The 22,961-nt window shown below is 37.4% G+C and overlaps 1 protein-coding gene across 3 annotated transcripts in view; it reads right to left on the bottom strand.

Annotated features, from left to right (window-relative positions):
• LOC135217747 (uncharacterized) overlaps nucleotides 1-22,961 on the bottom strand; it is a 135,144-nt gene that overhangs the window by 62,731 nt on the left and 49,452 nt on the right. For all 3 annotated transcript variants that reach the window (XM_064253756.1, XM_064253754.1, XM_064253755.1), the window contains exon 3: nucleotides 11,942-12,098. In XM_064253756.1, coding sequence (XP_064109826.1) covers nucleotides 11,942-12,098 — 157 coding nt within the window. The remainder of the gene's footprint in view (nucleotides 1-11,941; nucleotides 12,099-22,961) is intronic.

Here is a 22,961-nt window from a genome sequence, read left to right as displayed (position 1 = left end):
CCCGTCAACTGGAACGTCACGCTTACAAGCGTTGGCGTCACGTTCATTCCTTGCACACGCACTGGCGTCATGCTCGGGAGTGTGACGCGCGTGCACGTCATGCTTGTGTGCTTTGCGAGCGTCACGCTTGTCCGCGCGCTTCTTGCTGCTGACGCTCAGCGAAGTCTCCATATGTCCTGGAGCGTCATGCTGACGCTTCGGTTCTTGCAGCCTTCCCATCAGTGCTGACAGCTGCCGCTGCATTCCTTGCAGCATATCCTTGATAGAGGACAAAGATGTCGCGTCCGATTCGTCCGCACGATCTCTAACAGGCGGAGTAAATTCAGCTAAGGATTCCTGAGGACGCTGGGGCTTTGAAGGAAACTCGTTTGGCGATTCCTCCCAATCAGAAGGCGGATGAAGAGCGTGCAGCGATGGAGCTGCTAAGCTGCAATCTATGCTAACAACCTTGGGAGCGTGAGCAACAGGAGAGGCGGGAGTCATTACTACCTTGCTCTGTTTAGCTGGGGAAGCTTCCGATGACAAAAACCTCTCCGGAGAACTCCAGTGACTGCAGCCCGGGAGTTGCTCAACAGACGCGACCGCATCACCTCGAGGTAACTTCCTCTTGAGAGGTCGAGAAGACGTGGAGCTCCGCCAACCTCGACGAGGGGAGACGTTGTCGGAGGACGAACCAAAAGCACTTGACACGCCTTTTCTATGGCTGTCTGAAGCTACCTGGGAGGCGTCAACAGGTTTGCTTGAGGGCACGCCCGACCGGATACCAGAGCCTCTCGCCTCCCTTCGACTTTCGACTTTACGTCTCCCTTGGGTATGGGAGCTTGTAAGAGGTCTAGGTCTAGGAGCGCGACAGGACTGATCGGACGCACCCTCCACTACACTGACACTAACCTTGATTTGTCACTGACACTGATTTTTTGTACCAGCACTCAATGCACTTACAATTGTCCAGGTACGATTGCCTTGCTCAGTTAGAGAGGCAATTTGCTGCCCCATTTTCTCAAGTACAGCTTGAATACCTGCAATACACGAGTCTTTCGCCCCCAACTCGATGACAGGTTCGGGAGCTGCCACCTCTACTAAGGGACATTCAGTAGGAACAGGAGAAGGAACTATGGGGTTGTCTACTACTTCCTGACTAATAGATGAACGGGAAAGGGAACTCTTGGTTCTTCTAACCCTATCTCTTTCAAGTTTACGGACATACCTGTCCAACTCCTTCCATTCTTTATCACTCAAAATCATGCACTCCTCACATCTATCCTCAATTGTGCAAATACGACCTCTACAACTCACACAAAGTGTGTGGGGATCAAGAGAAGCTTTTGGAAGTCTAACTCTGCACCCCCCCTTACTGCAGACTCGATAAACAATTCCAGAGTCCGACATTGTTAAATGAGTAATCCAAAACAAGATCTTAATTCAATCCAAGTCAATAACAGCGAAAGCCAAAACAATACTTCACCAATTGATGAAATACTCTAGTGAGCAGCGAAAATCCTATCGAAGAGCCAACAACGATAATGTTGCCGGCTCGGGCGGCAGAGAAAATCTGAGGTTTCCAGGTAACTATCTAGAGGGCGTACAGGTAACGATCACCTGACCAACTGTCGGCGATTGCCGCGAGTTTTTGAAAATCTGTCGTGACGTCATGACATCAGAGAATATAGCTATGTATGTAACTGACAGGTCAGTTGTATATTTAAAAAAAATATATATATACTTACATACATACATATATATATATATATATATATATATATATATATATATATATATATATGTTATATGTATATGATATGTATATATGTATATATATATAATATATATATATATATATATATATATATATATATATATATATTATATATGTATATATATATATATATATACATATATATATACATATTATATATATATATATATATATATATATATATATATATATATATATCTCTATATATATATATATATATATATATATATATATATATATACATATATATACATATACATATCATATACATGTCAAATATGTCAAGTAATATGACAGGCGGTGGAGTGTTGCCGATTAGCAAGTCCAATGACTTTTACCACAATTTTCTCTCTCTCCATAAATTACGTAATCTTTCTCACACACCTATTTTATTTTTATAACCAATTTTTGTTTCTTTTTTAAAGGCAATTGTATTAACGTTAACCTTTTAAATGGAATTACTTAATTATATAATAATATATATATATAATATATATATATATATAAGAATCTATAATAATATATATACACACACACACATATATATTATATATATATATATATAGTATATTAATTTATATTATATATATATAATATAATATAGTAAAATAATATTATATATACGCTAATATACCATAATCAATATAAATAGTTTAAAATATAGTTAATATTATATATATTATATATATATATTATACCTATATATAAATTAAGTAATTCCATTTAAAAAGTTAAACTTAATACATTGCCTTTAAAAAAGAAATAAATGGTTGGTAAAAATATAGGAGTGTGAGAAGATTACGTATTTATGGAGAGAGAGAAAATTGTGTAAAAGTCATTGACTTGCTAATCGGCAACACTTCACCGCCTGTGACATTACTTGACTTATTTGACAGCTCTGGACTAAGAGCTTCTGCCGGAGTTGAAAAGAAAGATGAAGGGAAAGAATTTTTTATATGTACAATTTTGTAATTACAGTTTTATTATTATTATTTTTATTATTATCATTATTACTATTACTATTATTATTATTATTGGTTGCAGGTCCACAGTAATAACGCATGTGAGTATATGGTCTTTAATGGATGTTAAAAGCTTTCGAACCTTGTACTAGGTTCATCTTCAGTCAAGTGAACATTATGACTTTAAAAATTTGTCGAAGTAAACTTCTGAACAGGACAATTCTACGAGAACGCAGATGAAAAAGCGCTCAACAGCCCAACTAGGTAATTCCGTTGTTGATGTTCAAATTCCTGTTTGCTATTCTGCTGGAGCGTCTTATGGGCTGTGATGATGTTCATGGTGTTCCCTTGGCGACACAGCTGCAACATTGCTGGATGTCACATCCCCCGTGCTGTAATCTGTCTGAGGGAGGAGAGCAGAAGAGGGGGCAGCAACAGACAGAGGAAAACGAGAGCTTGTCTTATAATAAAATTTTTTAACAAAGTTTTTAAGAATGTAAAAATTGACTAATGGGTCTTCTCCAACGAACGACTTTTTTTCAATAAAAAGCTTCCCCTAAGTTTATGGTGCGCCTTCCACTAGTCTTCTTGTTTGGGTATTGTTATTTTTAAAAACTGTTAGATCCATCCCAATTCGGTCTGTGGTTGTTCTTAAAGCATGGGAAACTATTGCATTGTTCTGTGCATGTAGAGCATATGCATGTTTGTGTTCCCTTAATCGGGTCGGTAGTCCTCTTCCACTTTCCCAAAAATATTTTCCCTTAGAGTCTTGACAGGGGATTTTGTAAGCACCTGGAATGACAGTATTCTTGTCGTTATTGTTATTTGTAATTAGTTTATGGCTAATCGTGTTGGGGTATTTGAAAACTATTTAGTATCTTTCTGGCATATTTTAAATGCACGTAGGGCAAAGTTCATTTCTACATTGCTCTTAATGTTATTGGCATGGAATGAATAAAAATGTATGTAACTTTCAGAGTTGGTTGCTTTGCGATACACAGAGAATTTAAATTTATGATTATTGTGATCTCTAACGACTAGTATGTCCAAAAAAGGTAGCTTGTAATCTACTTCTCTTTCTATTGTGAATTTTATGGAGGGGAGAATACTGTTGGCTATTTCTAATAATCTGTTTAAGTTCTGATTGTTTCTTCAGATGACAATGAAAATGTCGTCTACATACCTAACCCAGAGCAATGGTTTTATTGTATTATCACACCTGTTTAAGATTTCCTTTTCAACAAACTCCATACATAGATTTGCAAGTACTGGGGAACAAGGGGGAACCCATAGCTACACCTTCCCTTTGAGCAAATCCTTGGTTATTGAATTGGAACACTGTTGAGGTTATGCATAATTTAAGTGCAAAGAATTGGTCTATTGGAATAGGAAAACTAATGTTGCCAAGATCATGTTCTTCTTTTAGATTAGTTATTACATAGTCTAAGGGGACATTTGTAAACAGAGCTGTAACATCAAGGCTGGCCATACTGCCGTTGACACATCCCAACTCCCTGACGCACTGGATGAATTGATGTGAATGTTGAAGGTGAGCATTGGAAAATGTTCCTAGTAAATTGCTGAGTACTTGAGTGAGCCAAACAGCTAGGTTATTCTGTGGTGATCATGATGTAGCAACAATTGGTCTCAGAGGACATCCTGGTTTATGTTATTTTGGGTACTCCGTAAAAATAAGGCACATTTGGGGATTTGGAGGATATCTTAGTAATGATTAGTTGTTTATGTGCTGTAACAAGGAGCGTGTTGGCAATTTTCTTAAGTTTCCTATTGAACTCCTGTTGCATCTTGCACCATCACCATGCAACATCATCACAGCCCACAAGACGTTCCAGCAGAATAGCAAACAGGAATTCGAACATCAACAGAATTACCCAGTTGGGTTGTTGAGCGCTTCCTTCATCTGCACTCTTCGTTGTAGAATTGTCCTGTTCAGAAGTTTGCTTCTATGAATTTTTAAAGTCATGATGTTCACTTGACTGAAGATGAACCTAGCACAAGGTTCGAAAGCTTTTAACATCCATTAAAGACCATATACTCACATGCGATATTATTGTGGATCTGCAACCATTGTCTTCATTTTCGACACGGAAAACTGTCCCCATTATTATTATTATTGTTGTTTTTTTTTTTTTTTTTGCTCTATCACAGTCCTCCAATTCGACTGGGTGGTATTTATAGTGTGGGGTTCCGGGTTGCATCCTGCCTCCTTAGGAGTCCATCACTTTTCTTACTATGTGTGCCGTTTCTAGGATCACACTCTTCTGCATGAGGCCCGGAGCTACTTCAGCCTCTAGTTTTTCTAGATTCCTTTTCAGGGATCTTGGGATCGTGCCTAGTGCTCCTATGATTATGGGTACGATTTCCACTGGCATATCCCATATCCTTCTTATTTCTATTTTCAGATCTTGATACTTATCCATTTTTTCCCTCTTTTTCTCTTCAAACTCTCTGGTGTCCCATGGTATTGCGACATCAATGAGTGATACTTCTTCTTGACTTTGTCAATCAACGTCACGTCTGGTCTATTTGCACGTATCACCCTATCCGTTCTGATACCATAGTCCCAGAGGATCTTTGCCTATCGTTTTCTATCACTCCCTCAGGTTGGTGCTCGTACCAACTTATTACTGCAAGGTAGCTGATGTTTCTTGCACAGGCTCCAGTGGAGGGCTTTTGCCACTGAATCATGCCTCTTTTTGTACTGGTTCTGTGCAAGTGCCGGGCATTCACTTGCTATGTGGTTTATGGTTTCATTTTTCGTATTGCACTTCCTACATATGGGAGAGATGTTATTTCCGTCTATCGTTCTTTGAACATATCTGGTTCTTAGGGCCTGATCTTGTGCCGCTGTCAGTTTCCTTCTTTAGCTCTCCCCTCTGTAGCCATTGCCATGTGTCATCGCTGGCTAGTTCTTTAGTCTGTCTCATGTATTGTCCGTGCATTGGTTTGTTGTGCCAGTCCTCTGTTCTGTCTGTCATTCTCCTGTCTCTGTATTTCTGGGTCTTCGTCTACTTTTATTAGTCCTTCTTCCCATGCACTCTTTAGCCACTCGTCTTCACTGGTTTTCAGGATTATTGCCCCAGTGCTCTGTTCTCGATGTTGACACAGTCCTCTATGCTTAGTAGTCCTCTCCCTCCTTCCTTTCGTGTTATGTATAGTCTGTCCGTATTTGCTCTTGGGTGTAGTGGTTTGTGTATTTGTCATATGTTTCCTGGTTTTCTGATCTATGGTGCGGAGTTCTGCCTTCGTCCATTCCACTATTCCTGCGCTGTATCTGATTACTGGCACTGCCCATGTGTTTATGGCTTTTATCATATTTCCGGCGTTGAGTTTTGACTTGAGTATCGCCTTGAGTCTGCATATATTCTTTCCTGATCGTGTCCTTCATCTCTTGGTGTTTTATATTCCCTCCTTCCATTATTCCCAGGTATTTGTATCCTGTCTCATCTATGTGTTTGATGTTGCTCCCATCTGGTAGCTTTATCCCTTCAGTTCTCGTTACTTTGCCTTTTTGTATGTTGACTAAGGCACATTTTTCTATTCCAAACTCCATCCTGATGTCCCCAGATACAATCCTTACAGTCTGGATTAGGGAATCTATTTCCTTGATGCTCTTACCATACAGCTTGATGTCGTCCATGAACATCAGATGGTTGATTCTGTTGCCTCTTTTCTTGAGTTGGTACCCGGCATCCATCTTCTGTAGTACTTTTTGTCATGGGAATCATGGCTACTACGAAGAGTAGTGGGGACAGTGAGTCGCCCTGGAAGATCCCTCTCCTGATATTAACCTCTGCTAGTCTTATTCCAGAGCTTGTAAGTATTGTATTCCAGTTGCGCATTGTATTTTTGAGGAAGCTGATGGCGTTTTCCTCTGCCCCATATATTTTCAGGCATTCTATTAGCCATGTGTGTGGTATCATGTTGAAGGCTTTCTTATAGTCTATCCATGCCATGCTTAGGTTGGTTTTCCTTCTCCTACTGTTCTTCATTACCATTTTGTCTATCAGGAGCTGGTCTTTTGTGCCCCTACACTTCCTTCTGCAGCCTTTCTGTTGGTGTGGGATGGTGTTTGTCTCCTCTAGGTAGTTGTATAGCCTTTCACTGATGATACCTGTTAGTAACTTCCACATTATTGGTAGGCAGGTGATAGGCCTGTAGTTACTGGCTATATTTCCCTTACTCTTGTCTTTTTGTACTAAGGATGTTCTTCCTGTGGTCATCCATTTGGGTGCATGGTGATTTGAGATACAATGCTGGAGTTGTTCTGCTATTCGTGGGTGTAGGGCCTTGAAGTTTTTGAGCCAGTATCCATGGACTTCATCGGGACCTGGGGCTTTCCAGTTTGGCATTTTCTTCTGTGTCTGTCGTGATCTCTGTGAATCTTTGTTTTATTCTCCCTGTTTCTTCTTCCTTGACTTCTTGGAGCCATGTTGCATGTTTGTTGTGTGATACCGGATTGCTCCATATGTTTTCCCAGAGTCTCTTACTTGGTTCGGCTTCAGGAATTTCTGGGTAGTTGTCTTCCCCTCTTAGTTGGCTGTATAGTCTTTTCTGGTTGGTTCCGAATTGTTTGTTCTGTTGGTATCCCTTATTCCTGTTCATGTACCGTTGGATCTTATGTGCTTTGGCCTTAAGCCTCTGTTTTACATCTTCTATTGTGTTGTTTAGTCCCCTCTCTTGTACTTTGTATTTCTCGTTGAGTTCCTCCCTTGTTTTCTTGCTTCTTAGCCTTTTTTCTGTCATCTCTTTCAGTTTACTCAAGTCAGATCTCATCACCATGATTTGCTTTTCCAGGCGCCTTTTCCAAGGAGGTTGCTGTTTTGGTTTCTGTTGGGTTGGTTGTGCTGGTGGTGTTGGTGTTCGAATCCCCATCAGTTCTGCTACTAATCTTGCTCCTGCATATACCAAGTTATTTGTTTCTGTGATACTGGTGGTGTGTATTATGCCCATTATTTCATTGACCTCACTTGTTTTCTCCCTTAATTTCTTGGTGTTGTAGGCTTCCATGGAGGGGATCTTTGTTCTCTCTGTATCTGGCTCCATCCATTGTCTAATCTTTTCTACCCATTCCGTCCTCTCTGTTACTTCGTTGGTGTTTCTTCGTGTGTCGTTGTTTGATACCTCATCCTCCCTGTCGTCTTCTGTGGCATCGTCTCTCAGTTCGTCTTCGTGTAATTCGTTGTCGTGTGCCATTTCCCTTTCCAGTTATTATTATTATTATTATTATTATTATTATTATTATTATTATTATTATTATTATTATTATTATTATTATTTTTATTATTATTATATTTAAAAATATTAAACTTAGTACATTCATGTACTTTAAAAATTCTCTCATCTCCGTAAAAGAGAGACATTATTATTCTTATTATATAATGTTATTTAATTTACACATAAAAGCTTGGACACTTATAATTTACAAAAAATTAAACACTTTTGCAGAGTTTCTCCAGGATTCAAAAATGCTGCGTTTGCATGTGCATACCTGTGAAATATTCACTTATGATAATTAGTTAGGTTCCTATGATAAGTTCGCGCTGTTGTGAATTCACACAACTTGAATCACGTAAGATTGGGGTATTACTTTTGAGAAGTATGATAGGCAGACAATTTGTGTTACTTGTAAGGGTCAAACTTGTTCTGTGACTTTATCATGCGAAAAATGTGTAGACTGGGTTCCTAAGAAATGGAAGATACTTGATTCTTATCTTTCTAAATTAGAAAGGGATAGATTAAGAAAGGGGATGATTTGGAAGACAATAAGGCTCCAGTTAGTCAGGAATCTGCTAGTAGTATTGATTTACATGTTGTATCTGTTCCTTCTATGCCTCCTATTCTCAGTTCTTCTATTGCACCACCTGAACCCCTACCGAGCTCCCATGTTAACTCCCCCAATGCCATTGCCAGCCTGGAATTACGATTTTATCATAAATTCGAGTTGAGTGAGGTTTCTATGGCTCATTTAGGGTTTTTGTTTCATTAAGGCACAAATAAAGGCTTTGCCTAGTTGTTCCTCTCTTTCCCGAAAGTGGCCGGGCTACTTAGTGAAACCAAAACAAAAGAATCGCTACCATGGATTTCAAATTTTAACTGCCATACTAGTTAGAAACTATAGCTATGTAATCACTTGGTAAGTATATATAAAAATTTATTTTATTATAAAAATGGCATTTTTATAGTGAAATTTTTTACTTTTCAGAGATCTTGGAAGAGGTACAGTGGACCCCCACTTATTCACAGTTCAGTAATTGCTGATTCAGGTATTCGGGGATTTTTCTATAATGCATTTTTTCTATAAATCTCGGAAAAATGGGTACCATAATTTGCAGACTTTTTCCTAAAAAACATTAAGTGATTACTGTATTTTCATGTTATTTTGTGACTAAATAAATTTTTTCGTCCAAAAAAATTATTTAATCACATAAATAACATAAAAATAGGCAGTTTTAAGCATTTTTAGAGGGGGTATTTGATGTTCCAGCTATTAAAATACAGTTATACAGTGTACCCCTGTATATATATGTTCTTGACATTAGCTGACTCAAGTATTTACGGATTTCTCTATGGACCATATCTATCCATTATTCGCTGGAAATTCACATATTTGCAGCATTTTTCTATGAGAAATATCCATAATTACTGTAGTTTCCATGTCAATTTCATGACTGAATGCACTTTTTTGTGATAAAACTATTTTATAAAAAAAACCAGGTATATAATCATTTTTAATGAGTTTTGCTTGAATTTTAATTAACAAAATAGGCAATTTTAAGCATTTTCATGAGGGCTCTTAAGTATTTGTGGATTCTAGTTGTTCAAAGTGTGGGAGGTGGAATGTTTGGTACACATCCCCCATGAATACAGGGGTTTTATCCTAAGTGTTTTTAGAGGGGTTCCAATATATATCACAGATTTTTGGTATTCGCGAGTGGTTGTGGTACCTAACCCCCTGCAAATAGGACCAGGGTCCCTGACTCTATGTATATGTTTTCTCTAAATGGAAAGCTAATTTCCTTAGAGTAGCCTTACTTTGGAGTCAGAATCTCCTTAAAGTATTGTATTTTCCAGATATCTTAAAGAGTGATAAGTTCCCCGAATGGAAAGATAATTTCATTAGAGTATCCCTACTTTGGAATAAAAAATCTCCTAAAGGCCTCTTCCTACTCAGAATAAGATTTCTTTTATGGAAGCCCTTAAGAAGTCCCCACATTTCTTTCTTTGCCATATGCCAGGTCTAGAAATGGAAATGGGCTATGTAGGGAAAGTTTCTTGAGGAAAATGCTCGTTGGTATTGGCTGTTGGGTGTGACAAATACTCTTCAGAGATGTCATACATAACCCAGAAAATTTAACAAGGCTGGAGCGTTCTTCAGGATGAGCTTCTACTCTTAATATCTGGATGGTTACCTTTTTCCATGCAAGCAGCATCCTGAAGATGCCATTTTGAGAAGCCTGATCAATTGATTTTAGTAAGAGTACCTTATTTCTAGTTAAAAACAACTTTAAACCCCCAATCCAGTGCCATTATTGTATTGTACATTACTTGGAGTGTGTAAATTTAAGTGGCATTCTTGTGCTCAGCAATATGTTTCCTGGTTATTACTTCTCTCTGTGATGTTGATCCTGATAGACATTTTTTCCAATTCCCATGACAATTGAACACTTTTTTTGGGGAATAAAACCTTCCACATTTAATTAGTCCTTAAACTTTCTTAACATGATTCTCAGCATTATCTTTGTCAGAACTTGCAGTCTCCCCATGCTTCACCACAATGTGTATGCCATCTCTCTTCCTGAATGTTCCAAACCACCCATGACTGGCTTTGAATACGTGCATACTACCTGTATCAGCTCCCCCTCTAGGGGTGGTTTTCAAGAAATCAACTTGTACTAGTTGTCTTGGCTTTTCACAATGATGGCCTCAGAAACACTAACATTGGTTAACTTTTTCATATATTTAATTTAGCAAAAAAATATCGACCACTTCAGTTCTCTGATAAATTTGTGTTTTAACAGCCTCCATTCCCTTGACAACACTGGCTCCTCTGGTGCTTTCTTTGCATTGAAATATTGAAGAAAATGTAGATCTGAATATGAAACTCTATAGCAAGATCAGTGATATGGAAACCACTTTTGGCTCTTAGTATGTTTCTTTTTAAGCTTTATTGTTTTTCCTTTATACTTTTCTTTTCGGTTTGTTGTCACCTCCAACCTTCATAGGCCCCATAATATAATGACTTATTTGCACTAGAATTCCCAGCCCCACCAAAAAACAAAAGAGTGAAACATAAGACAGTTTAGCAGTTTCACACAGCGACAACTAAAGATAAACTTTCTTATGTAAATTGATTTGTATTCCTTTGGCTGTATGAAAATGGTACCTCTTCTATGATTTAACAATTACAGTACAGCATTTACATATCTTGCAGAAGTTCCTTGAAGATGGATATGTTAGTTTGCTGATGTTTAAACAAACAGATACAGTACTTTGTGGACACATATTCTGTTGTCTGATGACTACCCGGTACTCTGGTATAGATCAAATACCTTCCAATCTTTCTTGTTATTTATCATGGTTTAGCAACAATTAGTAGGCAAGAGCAGCTTTGATTAGGATCTTCATTCATCATCAGAGTTCTTTATGATACAGTATTTGTAAAATTATGGATTGTACTTTTACTGTATAGGCAGTCTCCAGTTATCAGCAGAGGTTCCGTTCTTGGCAGGGTGCTGATAAGTGAAAACTGCCATTAACTGAAACTCAGCGAATTATGGCACCAATAACTGGTTAATGTGCGTCTGTTAGGTATGTTATGGCGCCATAACTCTATTATCAGAACCTTATGGCGTTGATGACCAGAACTTGGCCTTTTATAGTGCCATAAATTGCTGATTTTATGGTGCTAGACAAGCGCCATAAAACCAGATGGCATTAACTTAGACCGGTGACTGCCTGTATTATATGAAATGGATAGCTTCAGTATTTTGTTTTAAATGCAAATGGGATGTACACTGGAATTCATTCAGAGTGATGTACTCTGTGCTGTTTCAACAGCAGTGCTGTCACCCTTGCCAAACGTATACAGTACTTTACTTCTTCAATTTTGGTTTGCTTTCTCAAAAAACACTGGCAGAACGAATATATAAGGTCATGGTTTATTAATCAAATTTTTCTTAAAGAAGATATACCTCTTTACCTTCTTTGACTAAGTGTCCTTCCACATATAGGACAGTAACATCGTTGTCTTGAAGGCTGTGTACATGGTGAGGGACAGTTTAGTGTTCCCGGAGGTCCTGTTAATGTTACTTGAACGTCTGGTAAGTGGTAGGGTAAGTGATAGTTTAGATCCAGCCCTGCAATTGAAATTGAAGTTCATCAAAATTTATTTGTGGAACAGCTAATGCTATGTAAATTCATCCTTTATTGCTGTATAGTGTAACAAGAAAGTTTAGTTTGATTTGAATTGTCTTGGAAAATATAACATATGCAAGTTATTAAAATTGATGAACTTATAAATAATTTGTTTTGAATGAATCCTACCTATTGTTAAAGAGTCATATCTTTGTGGTGGCAGGTATGGTTTGCATTCTAAATTTAAAAAGGTCACTTTTTTGCTCTGAATGACCATTTAGATAAAATGTTTTCCACCAGATGTGTCTTGAATGTTTTAGTCCTCATAAGAATTCGTCTTTCTTTTATTCAGAATGGTGGTTGGTACATTTTCTAACTTTGCTGATGGCTGTTTTTCAAGACTAGGGTATTTTTTTTGTTTTGTTTTCTCAGGATGTCTTCAACTGACATTAAGACCAAAAACATCAGGTTTTGCAGGAATATTTTCTGCATTAACAGAATGTATTCTGTAGTTTTAGATAGGCACACAGTTTGTACAGGTTGCAGGGGTCAGGAGTGTAAGGTCAACCAGTTGTGAAGAGTATATAAGGAAAAAGTAATTGATTGTGGAAGCCATTAATTAGTACAGGAATAGACCTTTCACTTCCCTTCCTGCTTCATCACTGGCTCCCTTATGTCTTTATAGCCCTCCTCTGTCCCCTATCCTCTCATCACTTCCTCTTATGCTTTTACTTAAACCTACAGCCTCCGTTCCACCTTCATCCCCTTTGGTTCAGGAAAAGCATATTCTAATGTTAGAACAGAATGTTAATTTTACTGAATTAGGTTTTAGTAACCAGTCTACATTTCCCCATGGTGTGCACACTTTTTGGCTATCCCATTTGAGAGGAAAGGTATCAGTGGTCTTGCCTGTCTGCAGCCCAAGCTTAGTACTACCCTGTGACATTTGGAATAGTTCACATCCAGAGAATTGGATTGGTTCTGTGTGTGAGGTTATTCTGCATCCTCCAACATCTTTCTACTTCTTTTTCTTATGTGTCCTTTGTCTTCATCTGTTAAGCATTTGGCTCATTTGCTAAAGGATTTTTTGTTCATACGCGAACAAACCTTTGGTCTTAACAACAGGATAATTTCTAGCACCTAGATGGATCCGGTTAAATCGCAGATGAAAGCAAGGAATCTTGTGAGATCTGCCAACACGTGCATATATCAGGTGAAGAGTGGTCAAGGACCACGCATCTACACCACCGCGTCAGTCTTTTCTTAACCACCTGGGCGAGAGTTGTGGTTGACTTCTCTCAGCCTTTACCCGGTCCATTGTCTGTTTTGATTATGTTTAGTGTGCTGTTTTTATGGCTTCTTCTGCTCCTTCTCGGTCTTGTCAATGTTTGTGCCCCGAAACTCCAGGTTATCCGTGTTCTTGTTTTTTGGCTTCGGCTGTGACCGACCCCCACATCACTTGTAGAAGGTGTCGCTCTAATCTTTGTACAATAATGTATCCTCGCACAGAATGCTGTGCATGGCCTAAAGAGCAGTGAAAGTAGTTTTATAGCAAGAGAGAGCATCGTAGAGTGTGTACTCTTCCTTCTCCTCTTCCTGATGCTTCATCTCCTGCTGCGATCACACCCCATAGTAGCATTGTGCCTTTGTCCCCTTCCTTTTCTTTCATCCATTCGTCGTTGGAAGTATCAGGAGGCCCTCGGGCTGATTTTTGTATGTCGCCCCTTCTTCTTCGGAAGTTAATTTGATTCCCGAGAGGGAGGAGGCATTTTTTCATCATTGTCTTTTATTGCAGAGTCGGAGGCGTCCAAGAGGCGGTGCTTTGGAAGATGATGTGGGGTTGGGATTTGGTGTCCTTTGAATTTGTCCCAAAATTCATGGCCAAGACCCAAAATCCCTTTGTGCATGATGATAGGTTCACTTCATTTTCCATTCCATCACTGAATGACTTTGTGGGTGGTGATGCTCAAGAGCTTTTGTTGTGTCCTGTCTAGGCCCTGCATTGCTATCTTAAAAGGACACGGCACCTTAGGCCAGGTTGCCACAGACTTTTTGTTAGCACAGAATGTACAAAGAAAGAGGTGTCGTAGAATACTATCTCTTTTTGGATACGAGAAGCCATCAGACAGGCATACTTGACTCTTGATGATTAAGAATTTAGAGGCATCGTTGGAGCTTTTGACTTGCCTAGGTGAAGCCATCTCAGATGCCTCCAGGGAGATTTCTTATATTTTTACCAACACTGTATTTAAGAGAGAAGTGCACTTGTTATCTTACCTTGAAGGTAGAATTTTTTCAGAAGCTGGCTCTAATTCTAGACTCATCACTTTAACAACACTTTAATTTTTCCTTCTTTAGGCAGTTTGGGAGGGTTTTCTCGCTCCAGAGAACCATGATTTCTTGAAGCAGTCCTAGAATTCAGCCATGAAGAGTACAATGCCTGCACCTTCTCCTGGTTCATCTCCAAAGACTCATCCATTTTTTCTACTGTACTTCCTCCTTATTGAAGCTATCACGGTTCCTCTTAAAGATTCAGTAAGGGCAAAGCTCCTCTCAACCTGATAAAATAGTGACCTGTACAACTCTGTTTCATATAGGAGGTTGTCTGCAGGCCTTTTTGAGTGGCTGACAAGTCTTAGAACTCAAGGTAGTGGAAGTTATCAGGGAGGGTGATGTCATTCCTTTTTTTTGCCTCCCTTATCCTCCTGTGTTGATGTCGCTGATATTTTTCCTTTCTTGCTGTCATCACTAGAAAAAGTTTCTCAGGTAAGAAGTTGCATCTCTCTCATTGAAGGCAGTCATAGCCAGATCGGGATTAAAGAAGTTGTTTCATACCCATAATCTCGAACTCTTAGCAGTCTGAAGGACCTTGAACCTATGCAAACATCTGGTAAAGTAAAAAAGTAGCTAGTCTTCTCCAATGATTTTTAGCTACACTGACCTGCCATTCTTCTCTCAAAGTGGGAATCAGTAAAGATTCATTCCAAATTATGTACATACATGTTCATAATAAAATATTTATTTAGACATTTACCTAAGTTTTCCGTTGGACGAGTGGACTTCACGCTCGGCTACCAATCTGGTGGTCCGAGTTTGATTCTCAGCTCGACCAACGCGAAATCAGAGAAGTTTATTTCTTGTGATAGAAATTCACTTCTCGATGTAATGTGGTTCTGATTCCACGATAAGCTATAGGTCACGTTGCTAGGTAACCAATTGGTTCCTAACCACGTGAAAATATCTAATCCTTCGGGCCAGCCCTAGGAGAGCTGTTAATCAGCTCAGTGGTCTGGTTAAACTAAGATATACTTAACTTGGACATTTACCTACTGTTAAAAGTGCAACTTTCCCATCCTCCCCACAACTCAGTGGATTGTCAAGAAGAATTCTGATGAGGACTAAAATATTTGAGGCACCTGGCAAAGAACCTATGAATTAGACAGTCATCTGGGACATCAGAGTTACGATTTTTTTAATTTTGATTGTTGACTGCACCTTCCCTCATGAAGATATAGTAGCTATCTTCAACAGTAGGTAAGTATCAAATATAGAATTTTCATATGAAAATTTACTGTATTTGCTGGCGCATTAAACATGCTTTTTTATTTTTAAATTTGTAAAAACAAACTGTCCCGCGTCCAATGTGGCCATATTACGGATGGGAGACAGAGTGCCATAGGCTAAGAGCATACTGGGTAGGCACAAAAATTGTTGCTAATAATATGCCTATTAACAGAAGCCTAGTTATTGCGGTAAATTGTGTTAATAAAAGTGAAATATTGAAAACAAGCTGGATTATCTGTTTATTGTCAGAAACTTACACAATTTTTCTTATCAAAACGTTGGCAGTTAATCTTTAAGGGAAACACATCATCTCGGTGTACCTCCTTCCCAAGCACACATAACTCACACCTGATGTCTTACATTATATAAGGACAGTTTTACCTTTAGGAAACATTCAGGTATTCTCTAAATAAACAAAAAAGCATTCATCCACTTGTCATCCATTTGCAATGAGTGGATTTAAACAAAATCATAACGTTACCATGGTGGCCAGTCATGTTAACATATACTACATAAAAAAAAACTATGTATACAGTTAACCTGAGAAAGAGGTAAGAGTTTGGGGTGTGGTTTCCCATAAAGTAACATTGTTTATTTATGGTAAATTTCATATGGAGTCCTAGCCCATGGCTGAAAAACAATAAAGGCACTGTTATGACATCAGATTTAAACATCAAAATCACATTAAAATATCTGTCAATAAATTTAAGATGAAACATACTAGAAAAATTATTTTTCCCACAAAATATCTTTGTAAAAATAGGCATTGTAAAAATAGGCATGCATCTTATGCAAGGGTGTGTCTTACACGCCGGCAAATACGGTACAGTTTATATGGGTATAAGTCGTCAGGTAGTAGAAAATAGACCCCTTGTAAGCCTGGCCAGATTGTTTTCATGTAGGAACCCTTTCCCGTAGTATTACAGCACATCCTTTATTCCACACATACACAAAATAGTCTGGCACATTAGACAGCCCTTGATATACTACACTTTTTCCTTTTTTGTCCTCATCTTCAAAATTTCCAGGCTGAAGTTTGTAAAACTTTAAAAAATTTAATTCAACAGCTAGTCATAAGCCCAAATAAAATTGTGTGGGTTAGGTTTTTTGTAAAGGGCAAACAGAGCATGTAAAAAGGTGTCAGTTCCAAAGTAAGAAAATTAGCTCCTGGAGCAAAGTTTCCCCTTGTTCCCAACAGCATAAAAATAGGTGGGATTGTAAAGAATTTCATTTCATACAGAAATAAGGTAAGGTCATTAAAAATGAGATCTATAAATTTGGGAACAATATTGCAAAAAAAGCAGGGAATTGGTGGAATTGCTGGTAGGTAGAAACATGGGAGATATGTTTTATTTAAAAGTTAAAGTATAAAGGAGCTGGTACAAAATCCGTACATAGTAAAATAGAGAAATACAGATTCTGGTAGAATGACCGTGAGAAAAAGGCAAAATTAAGTAAACCTACTTTTTCAGGATGAAGTGGTTGTAGATATGATTGAAGTAGGGTGAACAAATAAGAGAATAGTGAAGATTAAGATGATTTTAGAAAAAAAGGGTAATTGTGATTTCTGGTTACTCATGACAGCCAGGAAGACTAGAAAAAGGACATTGAGATTTTGGGAAAGTGATGGCAGATGCAGTGACAAATGCTATTTCATATGGGATATATATGCTAAAATCCTAAATGATAGGAATGAGCTGAGCTGGTTTTGACATTATTATGGAGAGAAAAGATCTTGAGGTTGCTTAACCAGTGTTTAAAAAGCCACAAGAGAATTTGATAGCATACAAGGGTGGAAAAGATAAAATATAGAATGACTTCATTATCATGAAAGTGTGGATTGCGTCCTAGAAAAGGTGTGCTATAATAGTGAGAAATAGAGATTAAGAAGAGCCAGATAGAAGCTTGAACCCTGTAAAATGAAATAAACAAGGATCAGTGAGAAAAAGAAAACAAAATTAGAATCAAAATGATGGTGGATTGCTGAAAGAATGCATACAAATGACATTAGTAGTACAGCATGTGGTGGAATGTCAGGAATTTAGAGAGAGAACCATACAAAGTGCATTCGAAGAAAGAAACCTTCTTGAATCTCTTGCAGAGGACAAGCGGGGAAGAGGATAAAGACATATAGGGAAAGAGAGAAACTGAAAGGTTTGGGGTTAAAGGGCAAGTGACGTGAGGGGCCAAACAGAATCGGAAGCTCAGCATAGCAGAGGGGAAAGAGAAAACATTCAAGATAGCCAGATGGTTGAGCGAAGATGTGAGAGACATACAGTGGGTCCCCCGTTTTCACGTTCTCCAGATTCGTGAACTCATGGATTCGCGGATTTCTCTGTGGACCATATCTACCCATTATTTGCAGGAAATTCACCTATTTGTGGTCTTTTTCTATGAGAATTATCTGGAAATCTCTTGTTTGTTTCCTTATTAATTTAATCATAAAATGCACTTTTTGTGATAAAACTATTAAAAAAAACCAGGTACAAAAATTTGTAGTGGGGTTTTCGTGAGTCTTACCCACCAAAATAGGCTGTTTTCAACGTTTTTATAGAAGTTCCAACTATTTGTTGATTCTAACTATTCGTGGGGGTGGGTAGGGGGGATTCTGGTGCATATCCCTGGCAAATATGGGGGACCACTGTAATTAACACATTGACACTTGAAGAGGTACTGGATCACTAGATCAAGAAGAGGCTGTATTTTGAAATCATTTTGAGTGAAGAAAATTACCTTGAACTGAATGAAGTTGGCATAATAGAAGAGCAAATACAGAACATAACAGACGGTGTTAAAAACGCGATTAGGAAGATGGAAAATTAAAAAGCACTAGGAACTTCCAGGATAACAAATGACTTCATGAAAGCAGCTGGAGAACCAGGAATCTATGTGCTTACTAGGATATATAAAGACCTGATAACAGATGAGATATGAACAGAATAGTGGGAAAATATCCATGCAGAAATGGTACATTGTGGAATAATAGGTTGCATTGTAATTCAGAAATTACAGAGGAATAAAACTGCTTGAGCATGCTATAAAAATACTGGAAAAGATGTTGAGAAAAAGTTTTAATCAAATTGGCTTCTTACCAGCGAGACCAGCTGCAGAAGCAATATTTGTAATGAGGCAGCTAAGAAAGGTACCACACATATGAAAGATACATCACTTACTGTGTTTGTTATTGAAAAAAAAAAGCATCACTAATACAAATAAATGAAGGTGATTTTGAAGGCAGAGGGTACCAGAAAGATTACTTTACCATAACATTTGATCTAGAGTAAAGAACAAAATAAAATGTAGGCTAAATGTTAAGCTTGTTGCTGTTTACCATATTAATGGACAAATCTACAAAGGAGTGCAGAAAAGGGGTTCTCTGGGAGTTGCTAAAGTAGATGACTTGGTGTTAACAGTAGTATGTAAAAAAAGAGATTATGAAAATGTTGGAAAAGTGGACGAGTGAAATGGAGAAGAGAAGAGACTGATAGTCAGCATAAGCAAATCAAACTCATGGTGACGATAGGAAGCAAAGAAAAAGTATGATTAGGAATGTGGTCAGGTGTTGGGGTGAAAGTTACTGTGTCAGCATCATGGCTCCAACACCACACAAGGCAAAGGCCTCTCCTCTGTTCAAGTCTGCCACTCGCCTTTTTCATATGATTTACCTTTGTCAAATCTGTACTCATGGTTCAGGGTGGCATTTTAAAGTACTTATCTGTTCTTAGGTTTTGAATGTTGGTTTATGACTGCCTCAAACCACTTTCACTTTCTTGGATACGTTTTCCTAGGGTCCAGTGGTGGCTGCTCAACAAGTGTGACTCATCCAGTGCCCCTTGTGGGACAGCTTCTATCTTGCCTAAGATGATTGTGAATAGTAGGGAATGAGGGAGTTGACTGGCCTCTTTTCTTTCTCTTTCTCCTTTCTTCATTCCTGCGGGCAGTTGGAAGAATAAGACACATCATACTCTGGAACTGGCTTGATGCAGGTGAGTGTTGCAGCCATACGTTACAACAATTTTCATGTTTCATGCAACATGCAAATCTGCTTCTAAGTAGCTTAAACGCCTCTCTCCAGCAAGGTGAGTGAGGAGTGCTGGCAAACCTGTTTCTTGTGGCCAACATGGTTTGTTGCCTGAACAGATATAGTACTTTTGAACTTCCATGAGTGCAATGAATCTGGTCATTTTTCATTGTATTTGAACCCAGTGGACTGAACGGTAGATATCCAAATATCTAACACCTCAAAGGCTCAGGTCTTCTTTAGCAATCTCATTTCCAAGAAGAATGGTAAAGTGTGCCGAACCTCCAGTCGGTTCAGGATTCTCATACCTCCCTCCAAGTATGAGTCTATCCTATTATTATGACCAATGGTCATTTCCGCGTATGAATAAATGACAAATTTTTAATCAATTTGTATTTTTCTTAGTTAACAAACCTGAGGTCTTAACGTTACCTTCTCACCTCTAGCCACCCATCTTACGTTTCATCCTGGGTTGGAAGAAAGACATGCTTCACTGGGTTCAGGTGGTGCACTCTCTCGATTTGCTTTCACCTCAACTACGCATCGAATGCCAGATGCCACAGATTCCTTGAATTTACAATCTTTTATTGTTTTAACTGGTTTCCAGCTGGCGCCAGAAGATTTATCCCACTGTTAAGACCTCGGGTTTGTTAGCTATGAAAGATACAGATTGATTAAAAATTTGTCATTTTGAAAATCTGGCAAATAAAGTGGTTTTTAGTGATGAATTACGTGGATACTATGTTTAGTGAAGATATACCCAGATGTAGATTTATCATTAGTATAATATGTATATTAAATTACAGTACTAATGTGTTTTCTTCTGTTACCCTAATTGAAAAATGAAATGATGGATAAGCTCATGGCAAGTATTTGCTTTAGTTTTAATGTAGTAGTGAATCTGCAAAACTTGGCATTGTAACATTGAAAAATATCTTTGTTAAATCATGTTTACCTGTTTCTTAATATTTTTCAACATAGCTGCATGATAACCAGGTGTCTGTTTTGATCACTGTACTCGTATTTTGCGACTAAAAAATTGTACATTGTGTTGATTTTTAAATCATGATATAGGTAAATAATGAGAAGGTAGCCATGCATACAGTAATTCTTTTACTCATTTTAATCTAATTATTTTTTCAAATATATCAGGGATCAGTTTTTGCCATAATTTAAGATTATTTAATAATATATTCATAATAAATGATTAAATATTGTGGAAGGTCTTGATGTAACCTTGTCTCAGCTGTGAATGCATATTCAGTCTGCATCCCTTAACACTGAATTATTAAAAAGAGAACTTTTATTTTGTCAGCATTCCATTTTGGTGGTTTGTGGTAGCTCACTAAATAATTTGCAACAGAAGGACAATTGAAATTACATTTATACGATGGCACATTTATTATAACAGAATATACATTCACTACACTGAAAAGTTTTTACAAGTCTGTAATTTGAGAAATACAATAGCAACTGTTGAAAGAAAATAATCCCATTTGATATTAGAGGTAATTAGAAAAATATTTAAAATTTAGTTCCCAAAGAAGTTTTTAAATGAACTATAATTCTGTGTACATTACACTGGATGAGGCTTGACAATGAAGCTGTATCTATATAGATTGCTTGTTTAAGACTTTTTTTTTTTTTTTTTCCTGCCAGGAAATCCATCACAAAATCTGGGTAAGTGTTATGTACCCAAGAAAGAGCAAGTTACATTAATAAGGTGTGGGAGTATGTTATGCCTAAAATGCTATTAATTTGTATTTGATTGAATCAAAGGAAATGGGCTAAATTAAAGGATGTATAGTTTTACGAGAGAAGTAAACCTCTGATAATATCCTCCTGTAGCTGCTCAGTACAATTCTATGTCACGGTTTTTTATGAACTTTTTCTGTTTTTACCAGTCATTGAACAACTCTTTCCTAACTTAACTTGGCTGATGTTTTATACATGGATGCCCTTCCTACTCCAGCCATCCCTATCCAGGCTTGTCAAAGATAACATGCATACATACATGTACCAAGTATTATTACTGCTTGGTGTACTTTTGCCAATTATTGTTGGCTCACTGAGAGATGTTAGCTCGCTAATTTTATTAATTCATTAAATTGCAAATACTAACATTCGAATTATTTTTATGTACATTTAGAAAAGTCTAGCTTTGCACCCCAGTTGTTCATAATCAGGAAGTTTTCACCTTTCGAATGATCGAGTGGCTCAAAAATTGAATGCTGATTATTCATTCATATATTAGATATATTAGATAATACATATATGTTTGATTCAGAATAGAAAAATTAAGTTTTTCGTGGCTGAGACTCAAAATATTATTAATAGTGGAAAGATATCCCATATATATGTGTGTGTGTGTATATATATATATATATATATATATATATATATATATAATATATATATATATATATATATATAATGTAATATAATATATATATATATTTATACACAGGCAGTCCGTGGTTATTGGGGGAGTGGGTTCTGTTCTGATGACAGCGTGACGATAACTGAAAATCGGCGATTTTTGTCGCTAGACACACCGAGAACCGCAGACAGCCTGTATTTGTATATATATGTATGTTTATATATATTATATATTATTATGTATATATATATATATATATAAGTCATATCACATTTCCGTGATTCATATACATATATCGAGCTACAATGTCCTTTAATATCTAATTCGCTCTACCTCGGAATTAATATATTTTCATATATGCTTAACCAAAGGGGAATTTTTTCTCGATAATAGATTTGCCTGGACCAGGGCGCGAACCTATGGATCCTTTCAAACCCAGGAACGTCAGTGAAGCTTTTCCTACTACACCACCGCGAGTGGTGTAGTAGGAAAAGCTTCACTGACGTTCCTGGGTTTGAAAGGATCCATAGGTTCGCGCCCTGGTCCAGGCAAATCTATTATCGAGAAAAAATTCCCCTTCGGTTAAGCATATATGAAAATATATTAATTCCGATCCGAGGTAGAGCGAATTAGATATTAAAGGACATTGTAGCTCGATATATATATATATATATATATATATATATATATATATATATATATATTTGTATACTTATTTGTATACTTATATATATATATATATATATATATATATATATATATATATATATATATATATATTAGTGGAACCTCGGTTTCCATATGCCTCCCATATCGTACGTTTTGGTTTCCGTAGACTTTGTCCAAAAACTTCTCCCTTGATCTATTCTGGCTTTGTTTCTCATTGAACAAGCATCTCCG

Source organism: Macrobrachium nipponense, chromosome 7, assembly GCF_015104395.2.
Source record: "Macrobrachium nipponense isolate FS-2020 chromosome 7, ASM1510439v2, whole genome shotgun sequence".
Lineage (NCBI taxonomy): Eukaryota > Metazoa > Arthropoda > Malacostraca > Decapoda > Palaemonidae > Macrobrachium > Macrobrachium nipponense.
The sequence above is the reverse complement of the archived record's forward strand: the minus strand, read 5'-3'. Positions and strand labels throughout refer to the sequence as shown.